This window comes from Gymnoscopelus braueri (assembly GCF_963280865.1).
Source record: "Gymnoscopelus braueri genome assembly, chromosome: 14".
NCBI classification, from domain to species: Eukaryota; Metazoa; Chordata; class Actinopteri; order Myctophiformes; family Myctophidae; genus Gymnoscopelus; species Gymnoscopelus braueri.
In genome coordinates, this window is record NC_137619.1 from 6415775 (window position 1) to 6435872 (window position 20098).

Here is a 20098-nt window from a genome sequence, read left to right on the forward strand (position 1 = left end):
ACACACACACACACACACACACACACACACACACACACACACACACACACACACACACACACACACACACACACACTTACATTACAACTAACATCAGAAATGCAACATTCACACTTTTGTATTCTTGTATCTCTATTTTATTATACACTATGATGTAACATAATCTGTATCATTACCATCATCTAGGGATCAATTCATCTTCATCTTCATTCATCTGTTCTCAACATGTTTGGATAACAACACAACTATTTGAATTCGTTTTAAGTGTTAAATGCAGTAAATAGTATGTACTGTTATCTCTAGAACAAAGTGTATATCAGTATTACTGTGATAGAAGTCAGTAAAACATAATGCTAGGATGTCACAGGGACCCCCAATCCCTGATAGAACCAATGGTGAAAGCTTTTTGTCCTGAAAATACTGGAATGAACCAGTTTACAGTTGTCCCTGTAAACTAATGTGACATCAATAACCTGTAGTTTATAGTCCATGACTGCTTTAGGAAGAATACTGGAACCTCTCTAGCCTAAATGATTAGGATTCATTTCTGATTGTGATTTCTTCATGTATGAGAACAATGTAAATGTGAACATTTGAACAGTGAACTCCTCCCACATCGTGGAACAATCCCCCCATCGCAGTCAGAACGTAATCATCCTGAGGGGGGGTTATTTATAAACAACGACCAGCAAAGAGTACATTAACCCCCTAATTACACGGCTACTTTATAAATAAATCAATACATTGACCCAAAAGTAACAATAAAACAAAGTATTTCCTCGCTTACGGCAATGAAAGTATTCCATAAGTGTTGTGCTGGGCGGACAAGTTCGCCTGGGAAAACCAGGAAGTGTAGTGGATCAAATGGAATACATTTTTGGTTACTGCATCGTCTATTTCTCTATTTTTTTAACGTTGTTGAGAGCAACGTTTAGTTGTGAATGACACGGTGTGTTTGTTTACATGGCTGTTATGTTGGGTACGACATCAAATCAAGCAGCACAGGTTGATATGAGCAGGTGCTCTGAGTCTCTGATTAGACAGGTTGATATGAGCAGGTGCTCTGAGTCTCTGATTAGACAGAGGTCTGTTATTGAGCTCATCGCAGCATTCAACCAAGCTGTGTGATAGATTGTTAGATTTTATTTTATACATTCTATGTGTTGACCTTGTTTACTGTAAGTCTCTCTGGATAAAGAGCGTTTGATAAATGACTACATTGTAAATTGTATGGTAATTGGTCTTAATTGGTCTTAATTGGTGTGTGGTTATGTTGTCCAGCTGCAGGTCAGAACCCAGACCACGTGCTCCAGGGAACGGGGGTGAAACCCGAGGCTCGGCGTCCCGGAGAGGACTCCACGATCGCCCCGGAGGACGCAGCGCGCTTCCTGAGCTGTCACTGTTCTGGACACTGTCCTGAAGGAGCTAAAAACAACACCTGCGAGTGAGTAATAGATTACATTACATCACAGTCATTTAGCAGACGCTTTTATCCAAAGCGACTTACAATAAGTGCATTCAACATAGGTAGGCAAGAAAACTACTTCTCTTCTAATACAAGCAACTAAGAGTATACCTAGTGCTAAGGTAAAAGTGCAATATATCAGCTACTGTACCTACTTTCTTAAATATTACTCTATAATACTATACTATACTACTGTAAAGTATACTGTAATATTCTATGCTATATCATCTCTATTGTCACTTGGCATAATGACTAAATTGAGGAGAAAAAGGGGGTCAAAAGCAATTGGCTACTCTAAATAAAAAAATAGCCGATCTACAAGCTCACTATGTGACACGTTGAGAGCTTGTCGATCTGCTATTTTCGAAGGATTTTATACATTTGGAAACTTGTGAAAAGTTAATATTTTGGACATAGCTGGTTGCTGCCGACATTTAGAATAGAGCATCTTTTGCTGACTAGAAAAATAGAGATTCAAGCGCAAGCTAAACTAATGCCATAAAATAATAACGTCTATCTAATATGTGTCTCTCTCTCTCTCTCTCTCTCTCTCTCTCTCTCTCTCTCTCTCTCTCTCTCCAGGACCAACGGTCAGTGTTTTGCCATCATAGAGGAAGATGAACATGGAGAGGCCATCCTCACCTCAGGATGTATGAAGTACGAGGGATCACACTTCCAGTGCAAGGTACACACACACGCGCACACACACACACACACACACGCACACGCACACTCACACACATCATTTTACTGTTCTAGAGTCACTGGATTCATGTGTAATTGTTCTAACGCAACATCACACATGAACTCAAAACTCATGCATGAATCATTAAATATTGCCTAGTTTATGCTAAATCTGCCTGTCTGTCTGTCTGTCTGTCTGTCTGTCTGTCTGTCTGTCTGTGTGTCTGTCTGTCTGTCTGTCTGTCTGTCTGTCTGTCTGTCTCCAGGACTCTCCCCGGGCTCAGACCAGGAGAACGATAGAATGCTGTAACACAGACTTCTGTAACAGAGACCTCCAGCCCACCCTGCCTCCTCCTATAGAGACGGGTAAGACCCCCTGGTACAGGCGTGTCCCACAGAAAGCGTGTTATTTCTCTGGAGGAAAACGTTTGGACGTCACGACCCGATCTCACACGACTTGGTATACAATGCACGGAGGCGTCATTCCGTGCACAGACGACTGGAAAACACGAAAAAATCCGTGCATAGCCGCCTCGCATCTCCCCCATTGTGACTAAACCATTTCGGAGGCGCGTCTTAACCCATTAATACCTGGAACGCATTTGTGTCACTTTAGATGTCTTTGGCTATTCAAAAATAGCAGATATACAAGCTCATAGCGCGGCACCGAGTGCCGCGCTATGAGCTTGTAGATCTGCTATTTTTGAAAAATCGTGAAAAAAAAAATGTTTAGATTTTTTTCCAAAAACTGTTAGGATTTAGATTTTTTTTTAAAGAATCGCCTCAGGTCTTAATGGGTTAACGGAACTGGAGCCACGTGAGGGACCACCGAGCGAGCTAGAGCGAGCGAGTTGCCATCCCGAACGTTGCGACGTTCCCTTGAGCCTACTCGGTGCCGTTTGAGCCGATAGGCACAGAATCGTACATTGTGTCGTGGGGGACTGCTCTGCTTCCGGGTTTTTCCGGGTTGCAACTGGTTACGCCCGCCGTGGGACTCGCCGTGCATATGCACGGATTTTCTGGTTTTCTAGGCGACTATGCACGGAATGACGTGCACTGGGCCCGTGCAATGTGTACTACATTCTGTGAGATCAGGCTGGATATCGTGTCTGAACACGTGATGTCATGCTATATAATAATGCACCTCAACCTCTCACCCCAAACTCGTTGCAGTTGGATATTTCAGCAGTGCTCATTGGCTGGCCTTCCTCATCTCCATGACGATCTGCTGCTGCACCCTGATCTGTGTCACCGTGGTCTGTTACTACAGGTATGTTCATGATGCTAGGGGGATACTAGACCTCACACCTAGCACTCACCTAACCTCTGTTCATGATGCTAGGATGATACTAGACCTCACACCTAGCACTCACCTAACCCCTGTTCATGATGCTAGGGTGATACCAGACCTCACACCTAGCACTCACCTAACCCCTGTTCATGATGCTAGGGTGATACCAGACCTCACACCTAGCACTCACCTAACCTCTGTTCATGATGCTAGGGTGATACTAGACCTCACACCTAGCACTCACCTAACCCCTGTTCATGATGCTAGGGTGATACTAGACCTCACACCTAGAACTCACCTAACCTCTGTTCATGATGCTAGGGTGATACTAGACCTCACACCTAGCACTCACCTAACCTCTGCTCATGATGCTAGGATGATGCTAGACCTCACACCTAGGACTCACCTAACCCCTGCTCAGGATGCTAGGGTGATACTAGACCTCACACCTAGAACTCACCTAACCCCTGTTCATGATGCTAGGATGATGCTAGACCTCACACCTAGCACTCACCTAACCCCTGTTCATGATGCTAGGATGATGCTAGACCTCACACCTAGGACTCACCTAACCCCTGCTCAGGATGCTAGGGTGATACTAGACCTCACACCTAGGACTCTTGACACCAGAGAGTACCGCCAGCAAGTTGTGTTGCACAAATATGACCTGATCAGTATGTTATGCCATTGTGTTACACAGATATAAGTGGCCTAATCATGTATGTTGTGGTGTTACACAGATATAAGTGGCCTAATCATGTATGTTGTGGTGTTACACAGATATAAGTGGCCTAATCATGTATGTTGTGGTGTTACACAGATGTAAGTGGCCTAATCGTGTATGTTGTGGTGTTACACAGATATAAGTGGCCTAATCATGTATGTTGTGGTGTTACACAGATGTAAGTGGCCTAATCGTGTATGTTGTGGTGTTACACAGATATAAGTGACCTAATCATGTATGTTGTGGTGTTACACAGATGTAAGTGGCCTAATCGTGTATGTATGTTGTGTTACACAGATATAAGTGACCTGATCAGTATGTTATGTTGCGGTGTTACACAGATAGATATAAGTGACCTAATCATGTATGTATGTTGTTGTTGTGTTACACATATATAAGTGGCCTGATCAGTATGGTATGTCGTTGTGTTACACAGATATAAGTGACCTAATCATGTATTTTGTCATTGTGTTACACATATATAAGTGACCTAATCATGTATGTATGTTGTTGTGTTACACAGATATAAGTGGCCTGATCAGTACGTATGTTGTTGTGTTACACAGATATAAGTGACCTAATCATGTATGTATGTTGTTATGTTACACAGATATAAGTGGCCTAATAGTACGTATGTCGTTGTGTTACACAGATATAAGTGGCAGACAGAGAGGTGTTACCAGAGAGACCTGGAGCAGGACGAGGCCTTCATCCCTTGTGGAGAATCCCTCAAAGACCTCATCCACCAATCACAGAGCTCTGGCAGTGGCTCAGGGCTCCCTCTGCTGGTAGGAACAACACACTGCACAGGGAGGGGCCACACACACACACACACTCACACACACACACACTCACTCACTCACACACAGACACAGACACTCACTCACTCACTCACTCACTCACTCACTCACTCACACACACACAGACACAGACACTCACTCACTCACTCACTCACACAGACACAGACACTCACTCACTCACTCACTCACTCACTCACACACAGACACAGACACAGTCACTCACTCACTCACTCACTCACACACAGACACAGACACTCACTCACTCACTCACACAGACACAGACACTCACTCACTCACTCACACAGACACAGACACTCACTCACTCACTCACACAGACACAGACACTCACTCACTCACTCACACAGACACAGACACTCACTCACTCACTCACACACAGACACAGACACTCACTCACTCACTCACACACAGACACAGACACTCACTCACTCACTCACACAGACACAGACACTCACTCACTCACTCACACACAGACACAGACACTCACTCACTCACACACAGACACAGACACTCACTCACTCACTCACTCACTCACTCACTCACACACAGACACTCACTCACTCACTCACTCACTCACACACAGACACAGACACTCACTCACTCACTCACTCACTCACACACACACACACACACACACAGACACAGTCACTCACTCACTCACTCACTCACACACACACACACACACACACACACACACACACACACACACACACACACACACACACACACACACACACACACACACACACACACACACACACACACACACACACACACACACACAGACACTCACTCACTCACTCACTCACTCACTCACTCACTCACTCATTCACTCATTCACTCATTCACTCATTCACTCTCTCACACACACACACACACACACACACACACACACACACACACACTCACACACACGGGAGACCTGGGTTCGATTCCCGGGCGTTAGTACATAAGCACATGGACAAAATCAAGTGATTGTGATAAAAGTGAGTTCTCTGCAGTGGTGTAAAGTAACTAAGTACATTTACTCAAGTACTGTACTTAAGTACAATCTTGAGGTATTTTTACTTGACTTGAGTATTTCCAATTCTCAGTACTTTTACTTTTTTCTCCACTACATCTCAGAGGCAAATATTGTTGTATCTTTTACTCCACTACAATCATTTGAAAACTAGTTACTAGTTACTTTGTAGATTTTGATTATTATTACAAAACATACATTAACCACTTCAGCCCTATACACATTTCGGCCATTTGAAAATATAACAGATCTACAAGCTCACAACGTGTCGCGACACATTGTGAGCTTGTAGATCTGCTATTTTCAAAAGATTTGTATACATTTGAAAACTTGTTAAACGGGACATTTATGCCTATTGAGTACTTTTACTGTTGGTACTTCAAGTACATTTTGATGCCAATACTTTTGTACTTTCACTCAAGTAAATTTGGAATTCCAGACTTTTACTTGTAGTATGTCTACATTGCAGTATTGATACTTTTACTGTATTAAAAAAAAATTAGTACTTTTTCAACCTTTGGTTCTGTGTGTGTGTGTGTGTGTGTGTGCGCGTGTGTAGGTGCAGAGGACCATCGCCAAGCAGATCCAGATGGTGCGTCAGATCGGTAAAGGGCGGTACGGTGAGGTGTGGCTGGGCCGGTGGAGAGGGGAGAAGGTGGCGGTGAAGGTGTTCTTCACCAGAGAGGAGGCCTCCTGGTTCAGAGAGACAGAGATCTACCAGACCGTCCTCATGAGACACGACAACATCCTGTGTAAGAACTCACCGACTCAGATTACATTCAACCAGTGTTGATTTTTACAGCAAACTTTGATTTAGTTTTAGTCTTTTGAATGAAATTCCATTTAGCTTTAGCCATATTTTAGTCATCTGAAATGTTTCACTGTTAGTCTAGTTTTAGTCGACTAAATCTACAGTTGATTTAGTCGACTAAAATGTATGCTGGCGGTGCCTTGATGGCGTCGTAATGGCTGATTTTACACTTGGTTGCATGCTGAAAATAGCCGATCTACAAGCTCACAACGCGTCGCAGCGCGACACGTTGTGAGCTTGTAGATCGGCTGTTCTCAGAGTGCGACACCAAACATAAAATGATCTCATTTTAGTCTTTAGTTTTTATTTGTTGACGAAATTGTCAGTATATTTAGTCTTAGTTTTAGTCATCGTAGCTTAGTTTTTATTTAGTTTTAATTTAGTTTTCGTCAGTGAAAAAAGGTAGTCGACGAATATTTAGTTTTAGTCGACGAAATCAACACCGAATTCAACAATTATTCAACATGCTCAAAAACTTTTTTGAAAATAGCCGATCTACAAGCTCACAATGCGTCGCGAGCTTGTAGATCGGCTTTTTTCAAATGGCCGAAGTGTATATAGGGCTGAAGTGGTTAATGTGTGTTAATTATAATAATTGTAGTGGAGTAAAAGTACAATATTTGCCTCTGAGATGTAGTGGAGTAGAAGTAAAAGTACTGAAATTAGAAATACTCCAGTAAAGTAAAAATAACTCAAAAGTACAGTACTTAACTCTATAACTGCCAAAGACGTTTATAAACGTCTTTGAGAAATTAGCTGTTGCCTGCCAAAGACGTATAAAAACGTCTTGAAAAAAAAATAAAAAAATTCAAAAAAAGATTCTCTAATTATTTAGTATTGACACCTTTTCGATATTCCAAACGAATAAGGAGATAACAATTTCCAAAGATTTGCTGCTCCATCCACTTCAATGTTAAAATTGAAACGGACAAACAATTCACAATGTTTTTTGGTTTGAAACCACTGGTTTTGAGCTATTTTCAAACATCAAACTCCACATGACAACAAGGTCAAATTGACCTCGTTGACATTTGTGAAACCACACCTGAATCTCATCTGTGATTCGAAATTTTCTGGGGATCAATCATACTTGAGAAAAATATTTTGTGGCTATGCGAAAAGGTACCAAAATCGGTCAAAACCCTGGCAGAGGCTACAGACTGTTCTGAAAAAACTCTGGCAGGGTAAGAGTTAAGTACATGTACTCAGTTACTTTACACCACTGGCACCAACGGTCCAGGGATATTCTTCCTCAAATCAATCACGTGTCATGGTCGTGTTCCTCCTCAGGTTTCATCGCGGCGGACATCAAAGGGACGGGAGCGTTCACGCAGCTCTTCCTCATCACAGACTACCACGAGAACGGCTCTCTGTGCGACTTCCTGAAGCTGACCACGCTGGACACGGCCTCCCTGCTGCGCCTGGCCTACTCGGCGGCGTGCGGCCTGTGTCACCTCCACACCGAGATCTACGGCACGCAGGGCAAGCCCGCCATCGCCCACCGAGACCTGAAGAGCAAGAACATCCTGATGAAGAGGAACGGGACCTGCTGCATCGCCGACCTGGGCCTGGCCGTCAAGTTCAACAGGTAAATATTATCCTAGTGCAGGGCTACTCAACTTAACCCATTAAGACCTGAGAAGATTCTAGAAATGTCTTCTAAATCCTAACAGTTTTTTGAAAAAAAAACAAAAACATTTTTTTTTGAGATTTTTCAAAAATAGCAGATCGGTGCCGCGCTATGAGCTTGTATATCTGCTATTTTTGAATAGCCAAAGACATCTAAAGTGACACAGATGCGTTCCAGGTATCAATGGGTTAAGATGGCTCAGGGGCCACTCAGCAAAATACCAAAAGTCCAAGGGGCCGCAAGCTAAAAATGACGGTCCTATTTTGGATTTTTCGATTTTGTAACACACACTACGCATTGTTATTGTTATAAGAAAATGTACATTTTGACATCATATTCTTTTCACTGTACCCGTTTATTTTGTGTGTATGTCCAGTTCAGCAAAAGCTAAGGTATGGCAAGGTTAGGGTTGCCAACTCCCAGAGATTGAAATAAGGGACACCTACCCTGGGCGCGGCCGAAAAAAAATGGGGGTCAAACCCCCCAAAAAACCCGAAATGCATAGAAAACTATGCATTATACCTGTAACAATTGATGTTTGTTTTTGAGAAAAAAAATTAGCAACCCATATATTTGAACGGAAATGTATATTTTTATCCTGTGCTTTTTTTTTGGTTTGACCATGAGGGGCCGCCAAGACGCTGCGTTGGGGCCGCATGCGGCCCGCGGGCCGCGGGTTGAGTAGCGCTGTCCTAGTGCCATGTCCTGTTATCCTTTCTCCTATAGGTTATTACCATTGTTCTAGGCCTGAAAACCCTAAAAACCCCGAAAGGTGTCATTATGTTCTTAATGTCCTCAAAGTCACGCGTCCAACACGCTTTGAACTGAGCACATTGGACCTTCCGTTCCAGAGATAATGGACAAAACGGTTTTGGCCATTGTCGCCTGTTTTTCTTTAATAACACGGGCTAGGAAGGTCGGACGGCGACAAACTAGATACCTGAGTAAAGTTCACTTTGAGCTGCATTCAACACATGCACTGACATTACCGTCGGCCCTAGTGTTAGGCCGCTAGGGGCAGTTGACATTTATATTTGGTAAAATATATATTTTTTCTTTTTTCTTTTCTTCGCAGAAACCGAGGCTCGGCCCGACTAATTAGCATAGATTTTTGGGCATAGATTTTCAGGCTCTGCCTGAAAACGTCATGTCGGGTTTGGACAGAATTTGAGAACTCTCCTCTCTCTCTCTCTCTCTCTCTCTCTCCACAGTGACACTAACGAGGTGGACGTCCCTCTGAGCACCAGGGTGGGGACACGGCGCTACATGGCCCCGGAGGTCCTGGACGAGAGCCTGAACAAGAACCACTTCCAGGCCTACATCATGGCCGACATCTACAGCTACGGCCTGATCATCTGGGAGATGAACAGGAGATGTGTTACTGGAGGTATTACACACACACATAGACATAGACACAGACACAGACACAGACACACACACACACACACACACACACACACACACACACACACACACACACACACACACACACACACACACACACACCTATACTTGTTAGCAGTGGTGTAAAGTAACTAAGTACATTTAATCAAGTACTGTACTTAAGTACAATTTTAGGTATTTTTTTTACTTTACAGTAAAAGTATCCAAATACCAATCCAAATGTCAATACTTTTACTTCTACTCCACTACATCTCAGAGGCAAATATTGTACTTTTACTCCCCTACAATTATTTGAAAACTTAAGTTACTAGTTACTTTGTAGATATGAATTATTATATTATAAAACATACATTAACCACTTCAGCCCTATTTTATACATAGGCTATTTGAAAATAGCAGATCTACAAGCTGACGTGTTGTGAGTTGTCACTTCGTGCCCTGCTATGAGCTTGTAGATCTGCTATTTTTTAAATAGCCAAAGTATAAAAATAATGGTTAAAGTGGTTACACGGATGCGTTCCCGGATTGAATGCGTTAACCCATTAAGACCTGAGGCCATTCTTAAAAAATGTTTTCTAAATCCTAACAGTTTTTTGAGAAAAAAAAATCTAAAAAATATTTTTTCAATAATTTTCAAAAATAGCAGATCTACAAGCTCGTAGCGCGGCACTCGGTGCCGCGCTATGAGCTTGTAGATCTGCTATTTTTGAATAGCCAAAGAAATCTAAAGTGACACAGATGCGTTCCAGGTCTTAATGGCTTATGGAGCAGGGAGTGGACATATGCAGGTCTACAGGAGCAGATAGTATGTGGTCCCTCATACATGTTGTGATGTGACGTGGTCCTACCAGGCATCGTAGAGGACTACCAGCTGCCCTACTACGACATGGTCCCGTCTGAGCCCTCCTACGAGGACATGCTGGAGGTGGTGTGTGTGAAGGGACAGCGCCCCACGGTGTCCAACCGCTGGAACAGCGACGAGGTGAGAACATGCACACACACACACACACACACACACACACACACACACATATCAGACCTACAAGCTCAAAACACGTCGCAACACGCCGTGTAGTGAACTTGTATATTTTTGATACGCAACAACCCCGTCATACGTCGAAGCACAAATGAATCTTCACACAGCTGTCTGCGTCTCCTCCTGACCACGCTGTGTACGGGTGTTGCCCGGATGTTATGATAAACAGAACCGGGGATCTGAGGTGATAGAATCTGAACCAAGCCGGACCCAATTGACGATAATAAAACAGGGACCCGAACTCGAATGGGTCGCAAACAACTTAGCAAGCACTAAGTGACTGTCTGTCTGCAATGGATACAGAGGTGAAAGTTGGTGAAACATTGATTGCAAGCAAATTGAGGCAAGTAATCAACATTCCTTGCGCCATCATGATGTAAAATTAACAAAACAAAAGCTGTAGGTTTTGCATATTAAGGTTGAATGTAGGTTGAAAGCCCAAAACACAATTTGTTTATACGATGTGACGGTGTCGCACAAGCAGTTCACTCACGGCCACTTTATTCAGGTTTTTTTTGGCGCCACATATGGCAGAGACGCTGTTACTTATACCATAGAGCACTGAGTGACATGCTTATTGTATCATGAAGACGTATGCCATGATGTTTTTGAATGAAACCTTACTGCACCTTTAATATTTGTGTTCAAGGTTGTACTTTATTGTTACATCTTGTGTACAGACAGGTACATAAGAGTAAAACTTCTGTTGGTTTGGCTTCCTTCAGACAATGCAGCAGCATAGGTAATGATAGAAATCGTAAAAAGATTTAAAGAAAAGACAGAGTTGAAAAAAAGAGCATCAAAAGTGCATCATCAAAAAGAAAAAAACTTGGTATATTGTAAACACCAACAGCATGTTTTCTTCAGTAGCTGCCACCTAACTTCACCGTATAGTAGATTAGGTACAGTATATTCTATATACAGTAGATTAGGTACAGTATATTCTATATACAGTAGATTAGGTACAGTATATTCTATATACAGTAGATTAGGTACAGTATATTCTATATACAGCAGATTAGGTACAGTATATTCTATATACAGCAGATTAGGTACAGTATATTCTATATACAGTAGATTAGGTACAGTATATTCTATATACAGCAGATTAGGTACAGTATATTCTATATACAGTAGATTAGGTACAGTATATTCTATATACAGCAGATTAGGTACAGTATATTCTATATACAGCAGATTAGGTACAGTATATTCTATATACAGCGGATTAGGTACAGTATATTCTATATACAGCAGATTAGGTACAGTATATTCTATATACAGCGGATTAGGTACAGTATATTCTATATACAATAGATTAGGTACAGCATATTCTATATACAGTGGATTAGGTACAGCATATTCTATATACAGTAGATTAGGTACAGTATATTCTATATACAGCGGATTAGGTACAGTATATTCTATATACAGTAGATTAGGTACAGTATATTCTATATACAGCAGATTAGGTACAGTATATTCTATATACAGTAGATTAGGTACAGTATATTCTATATACAGCAGATTAGGTACAGTATATTCTATATACAGTAGATTAGGTACAGTATATTCTATATACAGCAGATTAGGTACAGTATATTCTATATACAGTAGATTAGGTACAGTATATTCTATATACAGTAGATTAGGTACAGTATATTCTATATACAGTAGATTAGGTACAGTATATTCTATATACAGCAGATTAGGTACAGTATATTCTATATACAGTAGATTAGGTACAGTATATTCTATATACAGCAGATTAGGTACAGTATATTCTATATACAGTAGATTAGGTACAGTATATTCTATATACAGCAGATTAGGTACAGTATATTCTATATACAGCAGATTAGGTACAGTATATTCTATATACAGCAGATTAGGTACAGTATATTCTATATACAGTAGATTAGGTACAGTATATTCTATATACAGTAGATTAGGTACAGTGGGTGCAGTTCAAGCATAATAGTGCAATAAAATAACGGATGGGGGGGAGGGGCAGCTTAGCATTTCCCTTTGCCCTGGTTTGTTCTGGTGTCCCTGTATGCTCTCCTTTGTGTGGACATAAATAAATGGTTAAAATGTGTGTGTGTGTGTGTGTGTGTGTGTCCGTGTGTGTGTGCGTGTGTCTCTCTCTCTCCACAGTGTCTGCGGGCCATGCTGAAGCTGATGTCAGAATGCTGGGCTCATAACCCGGCCTCCCGCCTCACCATCCTGAGGGTGAAGAAGACCCTCGCCAAGATGGTGGAGTCCCAGGACATCAAGATCTGACCCCGCCCCCTCCGCTCCGCCAAGTTCCGCCTCCCAATAAAACACACCACGCCCACAGAGAGAGAGAGAGAGCGAGAGAGAGACAGACAATGAACTTCACAGATCGTCCCGTTGTGCCGAAGAGGAGGATTTACTCAGAGAGGAACCCACATGGAACCTTCATCCATCCATCCATCCATCCTCCATCCAACCTTTCAGACCTCCATTTCTTCATCACCGTGCTGCTTACACTCCTCCTCCTCCTCCTCCACCCTTTTCTCCTCCTCCTCGTCTGGCTGAGGGCAGGAGGTCATGGACAGACGGACGGACAGACGTCTCTGAGGGCTTGGAGATCTAAATTGTTGATGCTTTCTGTGAAAGCTGGACCATGTTGTCATGGAAACAGAAACCTGGTGACCTTTGACCTGGAGACTCTTTTGAGTTGAAACTTTTTGGACGAAACAAAGTGACCTTTGACCTTAACACGAGTTAAACTAAACATCCTCTCCGTTTAAATGTAACTGATGGAACCAAATGGACCCTAAAGTAAAGAGGGTCCAAATGGACCCTAAAGTAAAGAGGGTCCTAATGGACCCTAAAGTAAAGAGGGTACAAATGGACCCTAAAGTAATGAGGGTCCTAATAGACCCTAAAGTAAAGAGGGTACAAATGAACCCTAAAGTAATGAGGGTCCTAATGGACCCTAAAGTAAAGAGGGTACAAATGGACCCTAAAGTAATGAGGGTCCTAATAGACCCTAAAGTAAAGAGGGTCCAAATGGACCCTAAAGTAAAGAGGGTCCATTTGGTTCCATCACAGTGACTTACATTAACGCTGAGACGCTGAACCCCAGGAGAGAGGAAGAGGTCCTTGAGGAGATTAGGGGAGGAGCTTAAGAGAGGGGAGGACCTTAAGGAGAGAGGGGAGGACCTTAAGGAGAGAGGGGAGGGGAGGACCTTAAGGAGAGAGGGGAGGACCTTAAGGAGAGAGGGGAGGAGCTTAAGAGGAGAGGGGAGGACCTTAAGAGGAGAGGGGGGAGGACCTTTAGAGGAGAGAGGGGAGGACCTTAAGAGCCTAGAGGGGAGGACCTTACGAGAGGGGAGGACCTTAAGGAGAGAGGGGAGGAGCTTAAGGAGAGAGGGGAGGACCTTAAGAGTAGAGGGAGGACCTTAAGGAGATAGGGGAGGACCTTAAAGAGAGAGAGAGAGAGAGAGATAGGAGACTGAGGTGGTGATGAGGAGGACACAGAGGAGGGGGAGGAGGAGGTGCGTCCTCCTGTGACACTTCTTGGCCAAAACTTGGAAAAAAACACAAAACAAAAGGGAGAAATTCAAAGTTCCATCCAAAGGAACTCGGACTGGAACCCTCAGGCTCCTCCTCCTCCTCGTTGTTTTAGGAACTGAGAGACGACCACCTGGTCCTCCAGGCCACGCCCCCCCCCCCCCCCCCTCCAAACAACAACAACATCGTTAAAATGCCAAGTTTTTTTTTTTATTGTTATTTTCTCTTCAGGACATCGACTTCTTCTTCTTCTTCTTCTTCCTGCCATATTGAAATATCTCTATATATATATATTATATCTCTCCCGCTCTTTAAAAGTAGAGTTAATTATGAAATAAGGTACTATAATTATATGTGAATTTTAACATGTAAATAAATGGTATATCCACTTAGATTAGTTACATCCAGAGAGAGACAGAGATGGAGGTATATATAAACGTCCAAGGATCTTCCTCCTTCTACCAGAGGAGCATTTTTTAGATCAAACAAAGCGAGAGGACTCTCTTGTTCCGTGGGGGTTTGTAGATCTCTTCCACGGGGGTTTGTAGATCTGCTGTAAATCGGACACAGGTTCACGGTGCTTCCCCGCAAACGGAGCGGTTCTCAGAATGGTTGATGTGGAGGTGGACGCTCTGGACTCCACGGATCTCCATCGTTTCGACCTTTCAGGGCGGGTTTTTTTTTCCCTCGTAAACTAAGGCTCTACTTCGTCATGCTACCATGTCACACAAAAGTAGCAAAAATAGCCGATCTACAAGCTTACAACAAGCTTGTAGATCGCCTATTTTTGGTACTTTTTTTGACATTTCTTTTAAGTTTTCCCGCCCGAGAGAGACGAAACTGTTACGTATTTGGCCACGGATTTGAAAAGGATGTTGTGCCAAGGACCCTTGTCGACATTTTTCGAAAATAGACGAAAAATAAGACGGGGCTTTGAGTGTTTAAAAACTATTCTACTTTTTCCTGGGGACGCCCTGCTAGGGAGCCCCCCCCCCCCCCCCCCGGGGACCCCCGAGAGAGAGAGAGAGAAGCGTGCTTTTGGGACTATACTCTATAAAAGACCTCTGGATCGTTGAACCACTTCAGTCTGATAGACGTTATACTCAGAAAATAGCAGATCTACAAGCTCGTAGATTTGCCTATTTTCGGTGGGAGAAAAAAAAAATAGGAAACGTTTTTTTTTTTTGCGGGTTGAAAAGTGGAGTTTAAAGAAAACAGACTCTGAAAACACTGTTGTCCAGAGATGATGGAATCGAACCTGTCTCCCGTCCTGTTCTTCTTGTCTTGTGCTGTCTGTCTGTCTGTGTGTGTGTCTCGGTCTGCTTGCTTGTCTGTCTGCGTTGGCCAATCCAGGAAGCGTTGACCCCTGAAGTCTGCCCAGTTCTACGAAAGCCAATGTCGTAAAACACCTTCCAACGGTCGGATCCTCTATGCTCTCAGAAGGTGAATGAATGGACTATTGAGGAACATCTATGGGTGTATTTACTGTTATACTGAAGACATCAACCCTATGACCTTTAAAAACCTGAAATCTGGAACTTATTGTAATGAATAAAACATGATTTAGTATGTCCAATGCTAATGCAATACAACTATACAATACACCATCTGTCATTTTAGTTTTTAGCTATAGCCATTAATTTATACTTTGGGCTATTCAAAAACAGCAGATCTACAAGCTCATGAGCTTGTAGATCTGCTATTTATTTATCTTTATCGTGAAAATGTTTGCAAATCTTTGAATATATATATATTTTTTAAAGCAAAAATTTTAACTCAAATCTTTGCTTCTGGTGGATTCTACAAATGTCTTTGTACAGTGTCTTTCATATCGATCATTCCAAAGCTGTGTTAGGTCGCCCCTTGTGGAATTTACCCCAAAAAAATTAAAGAACGCATCAATGCGATCTTGGCCATCAAGTGATGGATTTGAAAGAACGCATCAATGCGATCTTGGCAATCAATGTGTTAAACCCTGGTTTTGTCTATTAAAGACACCTTTCAGTCACAAAGGTTATATTACTTTACCTCTACTCAGTAAAACTCCTCTGTGTCAAAGTAAGGCTTGGTGGGGTGAGTAATGAATAGGGTGTAGTATCCCTTTAACATTCTCTACCGGATAGATCAGGTTAAAACGATGATGTATATTCATTCAGATAAGTTGCGGGTTGCCAGGTTTTAAGACTCTGTTCCATAATGTTTGCTCATGGGTTTAGTGTCAAAGTCTGTGATGCTAAACACATAGAAAACACCCTGGTTGATCTTCAGACCTGGAATCAGCTGTTAGAAGGTCGACCTTCACTCCCTGCATGGTTCTTCGTGTCCTTTTTCATGTCGAGGACCCCCAAATTGATGAATATTTGGCCGCGGACCCCCATCTGAAAACATGTTGTGCCAGGGACCCCCAGAAGCAAAGATGTTTGTTTAAAATGTTCACTAATGTTTAAATTTTTTTGGGGGGAAAATAGCAGATCTACAAGCTCATAGCTGCGCTATGAGCTTGTAGATTGCTATTTTTGAATAGCCCAAAGTATAAAAGGTTAAATGATTGTGATGGGAAAATAGCCGATCTACAAGCACACAACGTGGCTATTTTTTTTTTGGCAAAGAGATATTTGATTGTAGACAGACAGAAAGAGAAAAAAGCGGTCCAAGTACAGAGAAAACTCCTAGAGTGGTTAAACATACAAATCCATCCAATCACTGCCTTCAAATACACACATCAAAGGTAAAAAAAAAAAAAACACATCCTTCTGGGCCATGGGACGGGTTTACACTCCAAAGAGTTTTGGACTCGATCAAACTGATCGCCGTGGTTACGCCTTCATGTGGTTACCATGACGATGTGAACGGTCTTTCTGAAGCTGGGTTTTCCATCCAACTGATTTTAAACCATTATGTCACTAGTTCTCACACTTTAATGTGCCAAGGGACCCCCAAATTAGTATGTGGATATGGCCACGGACCCCCATCTGAAAAGACTTTGTGCCAGGGACCCCCGGAAGAGAAGTTGTATGTTAAAAAAAAAAATCAAAATTATTCAATTTATTTTCAAACACTTTAAAGATTGTTCAAAGATGTTGCATCATTGTATCCATTATTCAAGCTTTTGTGTCAAAGAAAATCTTAAAGCTGAAAATCCGTTTGACGGAGACGGAGCAATGTTTTACTGATGCTGTCGCCTGGAAACCTTGAGTTGTCCATATTTAAACACCTCTGTGTTACCATGGAAACCATATATAAACACCTGTGTTACCATGGAAACCATATGTAAACACCTCTGTGTTACCATGGAAACCATGTAGTTATGATTTAGTCACAAGCTCTTGTGTCATTTTAAGATTTAAGCCATTATATAACCATTATTTTACACTTTGGGCTATTCAAAAATAGATCTACAAGCTCATTGTAGATTTATTTTTTGTTGAAAATGTGTGCAAATCTTTGAATATATATATTTTTTTTAAGGTGAAGATTTGTAAAATATTGTTCCAGGGACCCCCCAGACGCAAAGATTTGAGCTACAAATGTTCGCTTTAACAAATATATGTATTCAAAGATGTGCACAATTTTTCAAAATGTTGACCCCAAAAAATGCAGATCTACAAGCTCGTAGCTATGAGCTGCTATTCTTTAATAGCCCGTTGAAATCTTAAAATGACACAGATGCTTTCCCGGTCTTAATGGGTTGATACTTTTGTGTCACAATGTATTACAGGCCAGACGTGACGATGTATATCAACACGACACATTGTGAGCTCACAGACTATGAGCTTGTAGATCGGCTACTTTTGAGCAACACTGGCGTACGACTAAAGTATAAACTAGGGCATTAGTTTATGACCAAAAACATAAAGACATGAAATATGGGGATAAAAGGTTTCTGCCCGACAGCAACAGAAATAGATTGATTTTTCTGATGTATGTTTTCCTAAACGTATCGACTTCAAGTCAGCTTCTTGGTGTGTGTGTGTGTGTGTGTGTGTGTGTGTGCGTGTGCGTGTGCGTGTGCGTGTGTGCGTGTGCGTGCAAAAACCAACCCCAAATCGCCAGAGAAGAAACCTTAACCGTTCGTTTCAACAAAACATAAAAAATGTTCCAAAGTTTTCCCAAACTGTTTAAACAATAGCAGACCTGCATGCGTTGTGAGCTTGTAGATCTGCTGTTGTTTGGGGACACGATCATTATAAGCAAAAACTGTAAAACAAATAAGAAAAGAAATAGCAGATCTATAAGCTTGTAGATCTGCAGTTTGTTTTACTTTCTACTTTTTTTGGAAAACTATTTGAATCTCTGTTTTTCAAATGTAATGAAAAGACAGAAAAGAGGTTCTAATAACTTATAATGAACTTCAAATAAAATCTAGGATTTGGTTAACATGACATTTAGATTTCTTGTTGATCAGCTATTTTTTTTAAATTGTGAAAATAATCTTTGAATATATATATTTGAACGCATTTTTTTTTAAACTCAAATCAATGTTTCGGGTGGATAAAAAAACCGAAACGGCCCAGTTTAAAAAACGTTTGGATTTAGCAGAAACACAGCGGCACGGCGTTCTTCTCTGGCGTGTGTAAAACATTAAGCTAACGGCTAACCGTACAGAAAGTCGTCTCTCTGTCCAGTGGAAAACCTCATCTACAAGCTCAGATCTACAAGCTCAGATCTACAAGCTCAAAACGTGTCGCTTCGCGGCGCGCTTCGAGCATGTAGATGTTTATACTTTGGCTATTCAAAAATAGCAGATCTACAAGCTCATAGCGTGGTACCCGGTGCCGCGCTCTGAGCTTGTAGATCTGCTATTGTTTTTGAAAAATCGTGAAAATGTGTGCAAATCTTTGAATATATAGTTTTTTAAAGCCAACATTTGTCAAATGTTTAGTTCCAGGGAATCCCCCCAGAAGCAACGATTCGAGTTTCAAATGTTCGCTTTAAAAAATATATATACATTGAAAGATTTGCATCTTTTTTTTTCCTCTGCTGTACTATGGTCAAATAGGGGCGTTAATTTACGGAGAAAAAAAACACAAGCTAAAATATGTAGATACAAGGTTTCTGCCTGACAACAACGATCTGGTAGAAGAATAATAATGTATGAGAGGATTATTACGTGCGAGCAGTAAACATAGTGGTTCTCCTCTCCACTTTGTAACATGGAATAATAATGACAACGAAATACCGCTATAGGAATACTTCTGTATTATGTCATAAAAAAAGAAAGAATCCAATGTTTAATGTCTTTTTATTTGTACAGCCTCTGGTTGGTGCCTTATTATGAGTTTACCCAGAAAAAGGAAAAAGGAGAAAAAAAAAAACTGTTCACAGTCTGTCCAATGTATCAATTTTTAAGTAAAATAAACTTATTTTAGTACACAACGTCATGGTGTGTGTGTGTGTGTTTGTCTTGAAAAGTGTTTTGAATGTTTTTTTATATATATAGGTAAGTCTATCTCAATGTCTAGCCTGGGAGCGATCACTTTTTCGGGTTAATGATCCGGTCGGGAGTTGAGGCAACCCCACGTCACCAGGCGCGTCATCCGCGTCATCAGGCGGCCGGAACCCGCAAGCCACACCCCAAAATAACTCCGGCCGCGATCAAGGGCATTGTAATAGGCCCTACCTAATAAAATCCTTAATGCGGCGTAGTTTAGTTTATTTTTTTAAATACAAA

At 41.7% G+C, this 20098-nt stretch overlaps 1 protein-coding gene across 3 annotated transcripts in view; it reads left to right on the plus strand.

The window, feature by feature from the left end:
* The window catches only part of bmpr1aa (bone morphogenetic protein receptor, type IAa), a 74462-nt gene extending 54654 nt beyond the window's left edge, over positions 1 to 19808 (plus strand). For 2 of the 3 annotated variants that reach the window (XM_080449437.1, XM_080449438.1), the window contains exons 4-13: positions 1282 to 1444; positions 2048 to 2150; positions 2416 to 2515; positions 3323 to 3419; positions 4817 to 4952; positions 6563 to 6755; positions 8105 to 8402; positions 9656 to 9831; positions 10700 to 10830; positions 13042 to 19808. In XM_080449437.1, the coding sequence (XP_080305563.1) occupies positions 1282 to 1444; positions 2048 to 2150; positions 2416 to 2515; positions 3323 to 3419; positions 4817 to 4952; positions 6563 to 6755; positions 8105 to 8402; positions 9656 to 9831; positions 10700 to 10830; positions 13042 to 13167 (1523 nt within the window). In that variant the 3' untranslated portion in view covers positions 13168 to 19808. The remainder of the gene's footprint in view (positions 1 to 1281; positions 1445 to 2047; positions 2151 to 2415; positions 2516 to 3322; positions 3420 to 4816; positions 4953 to 6562; positions 6756 to 8104; positions 8403 to 9655; positions 9832 to 10699; positions 10831 to 13041) is intronic. The other variant, XR_013934437.1, reaches the window with a different exon arrangement.
* Positions 19809 to 20098: the final 290 nt, after the last annotated feature.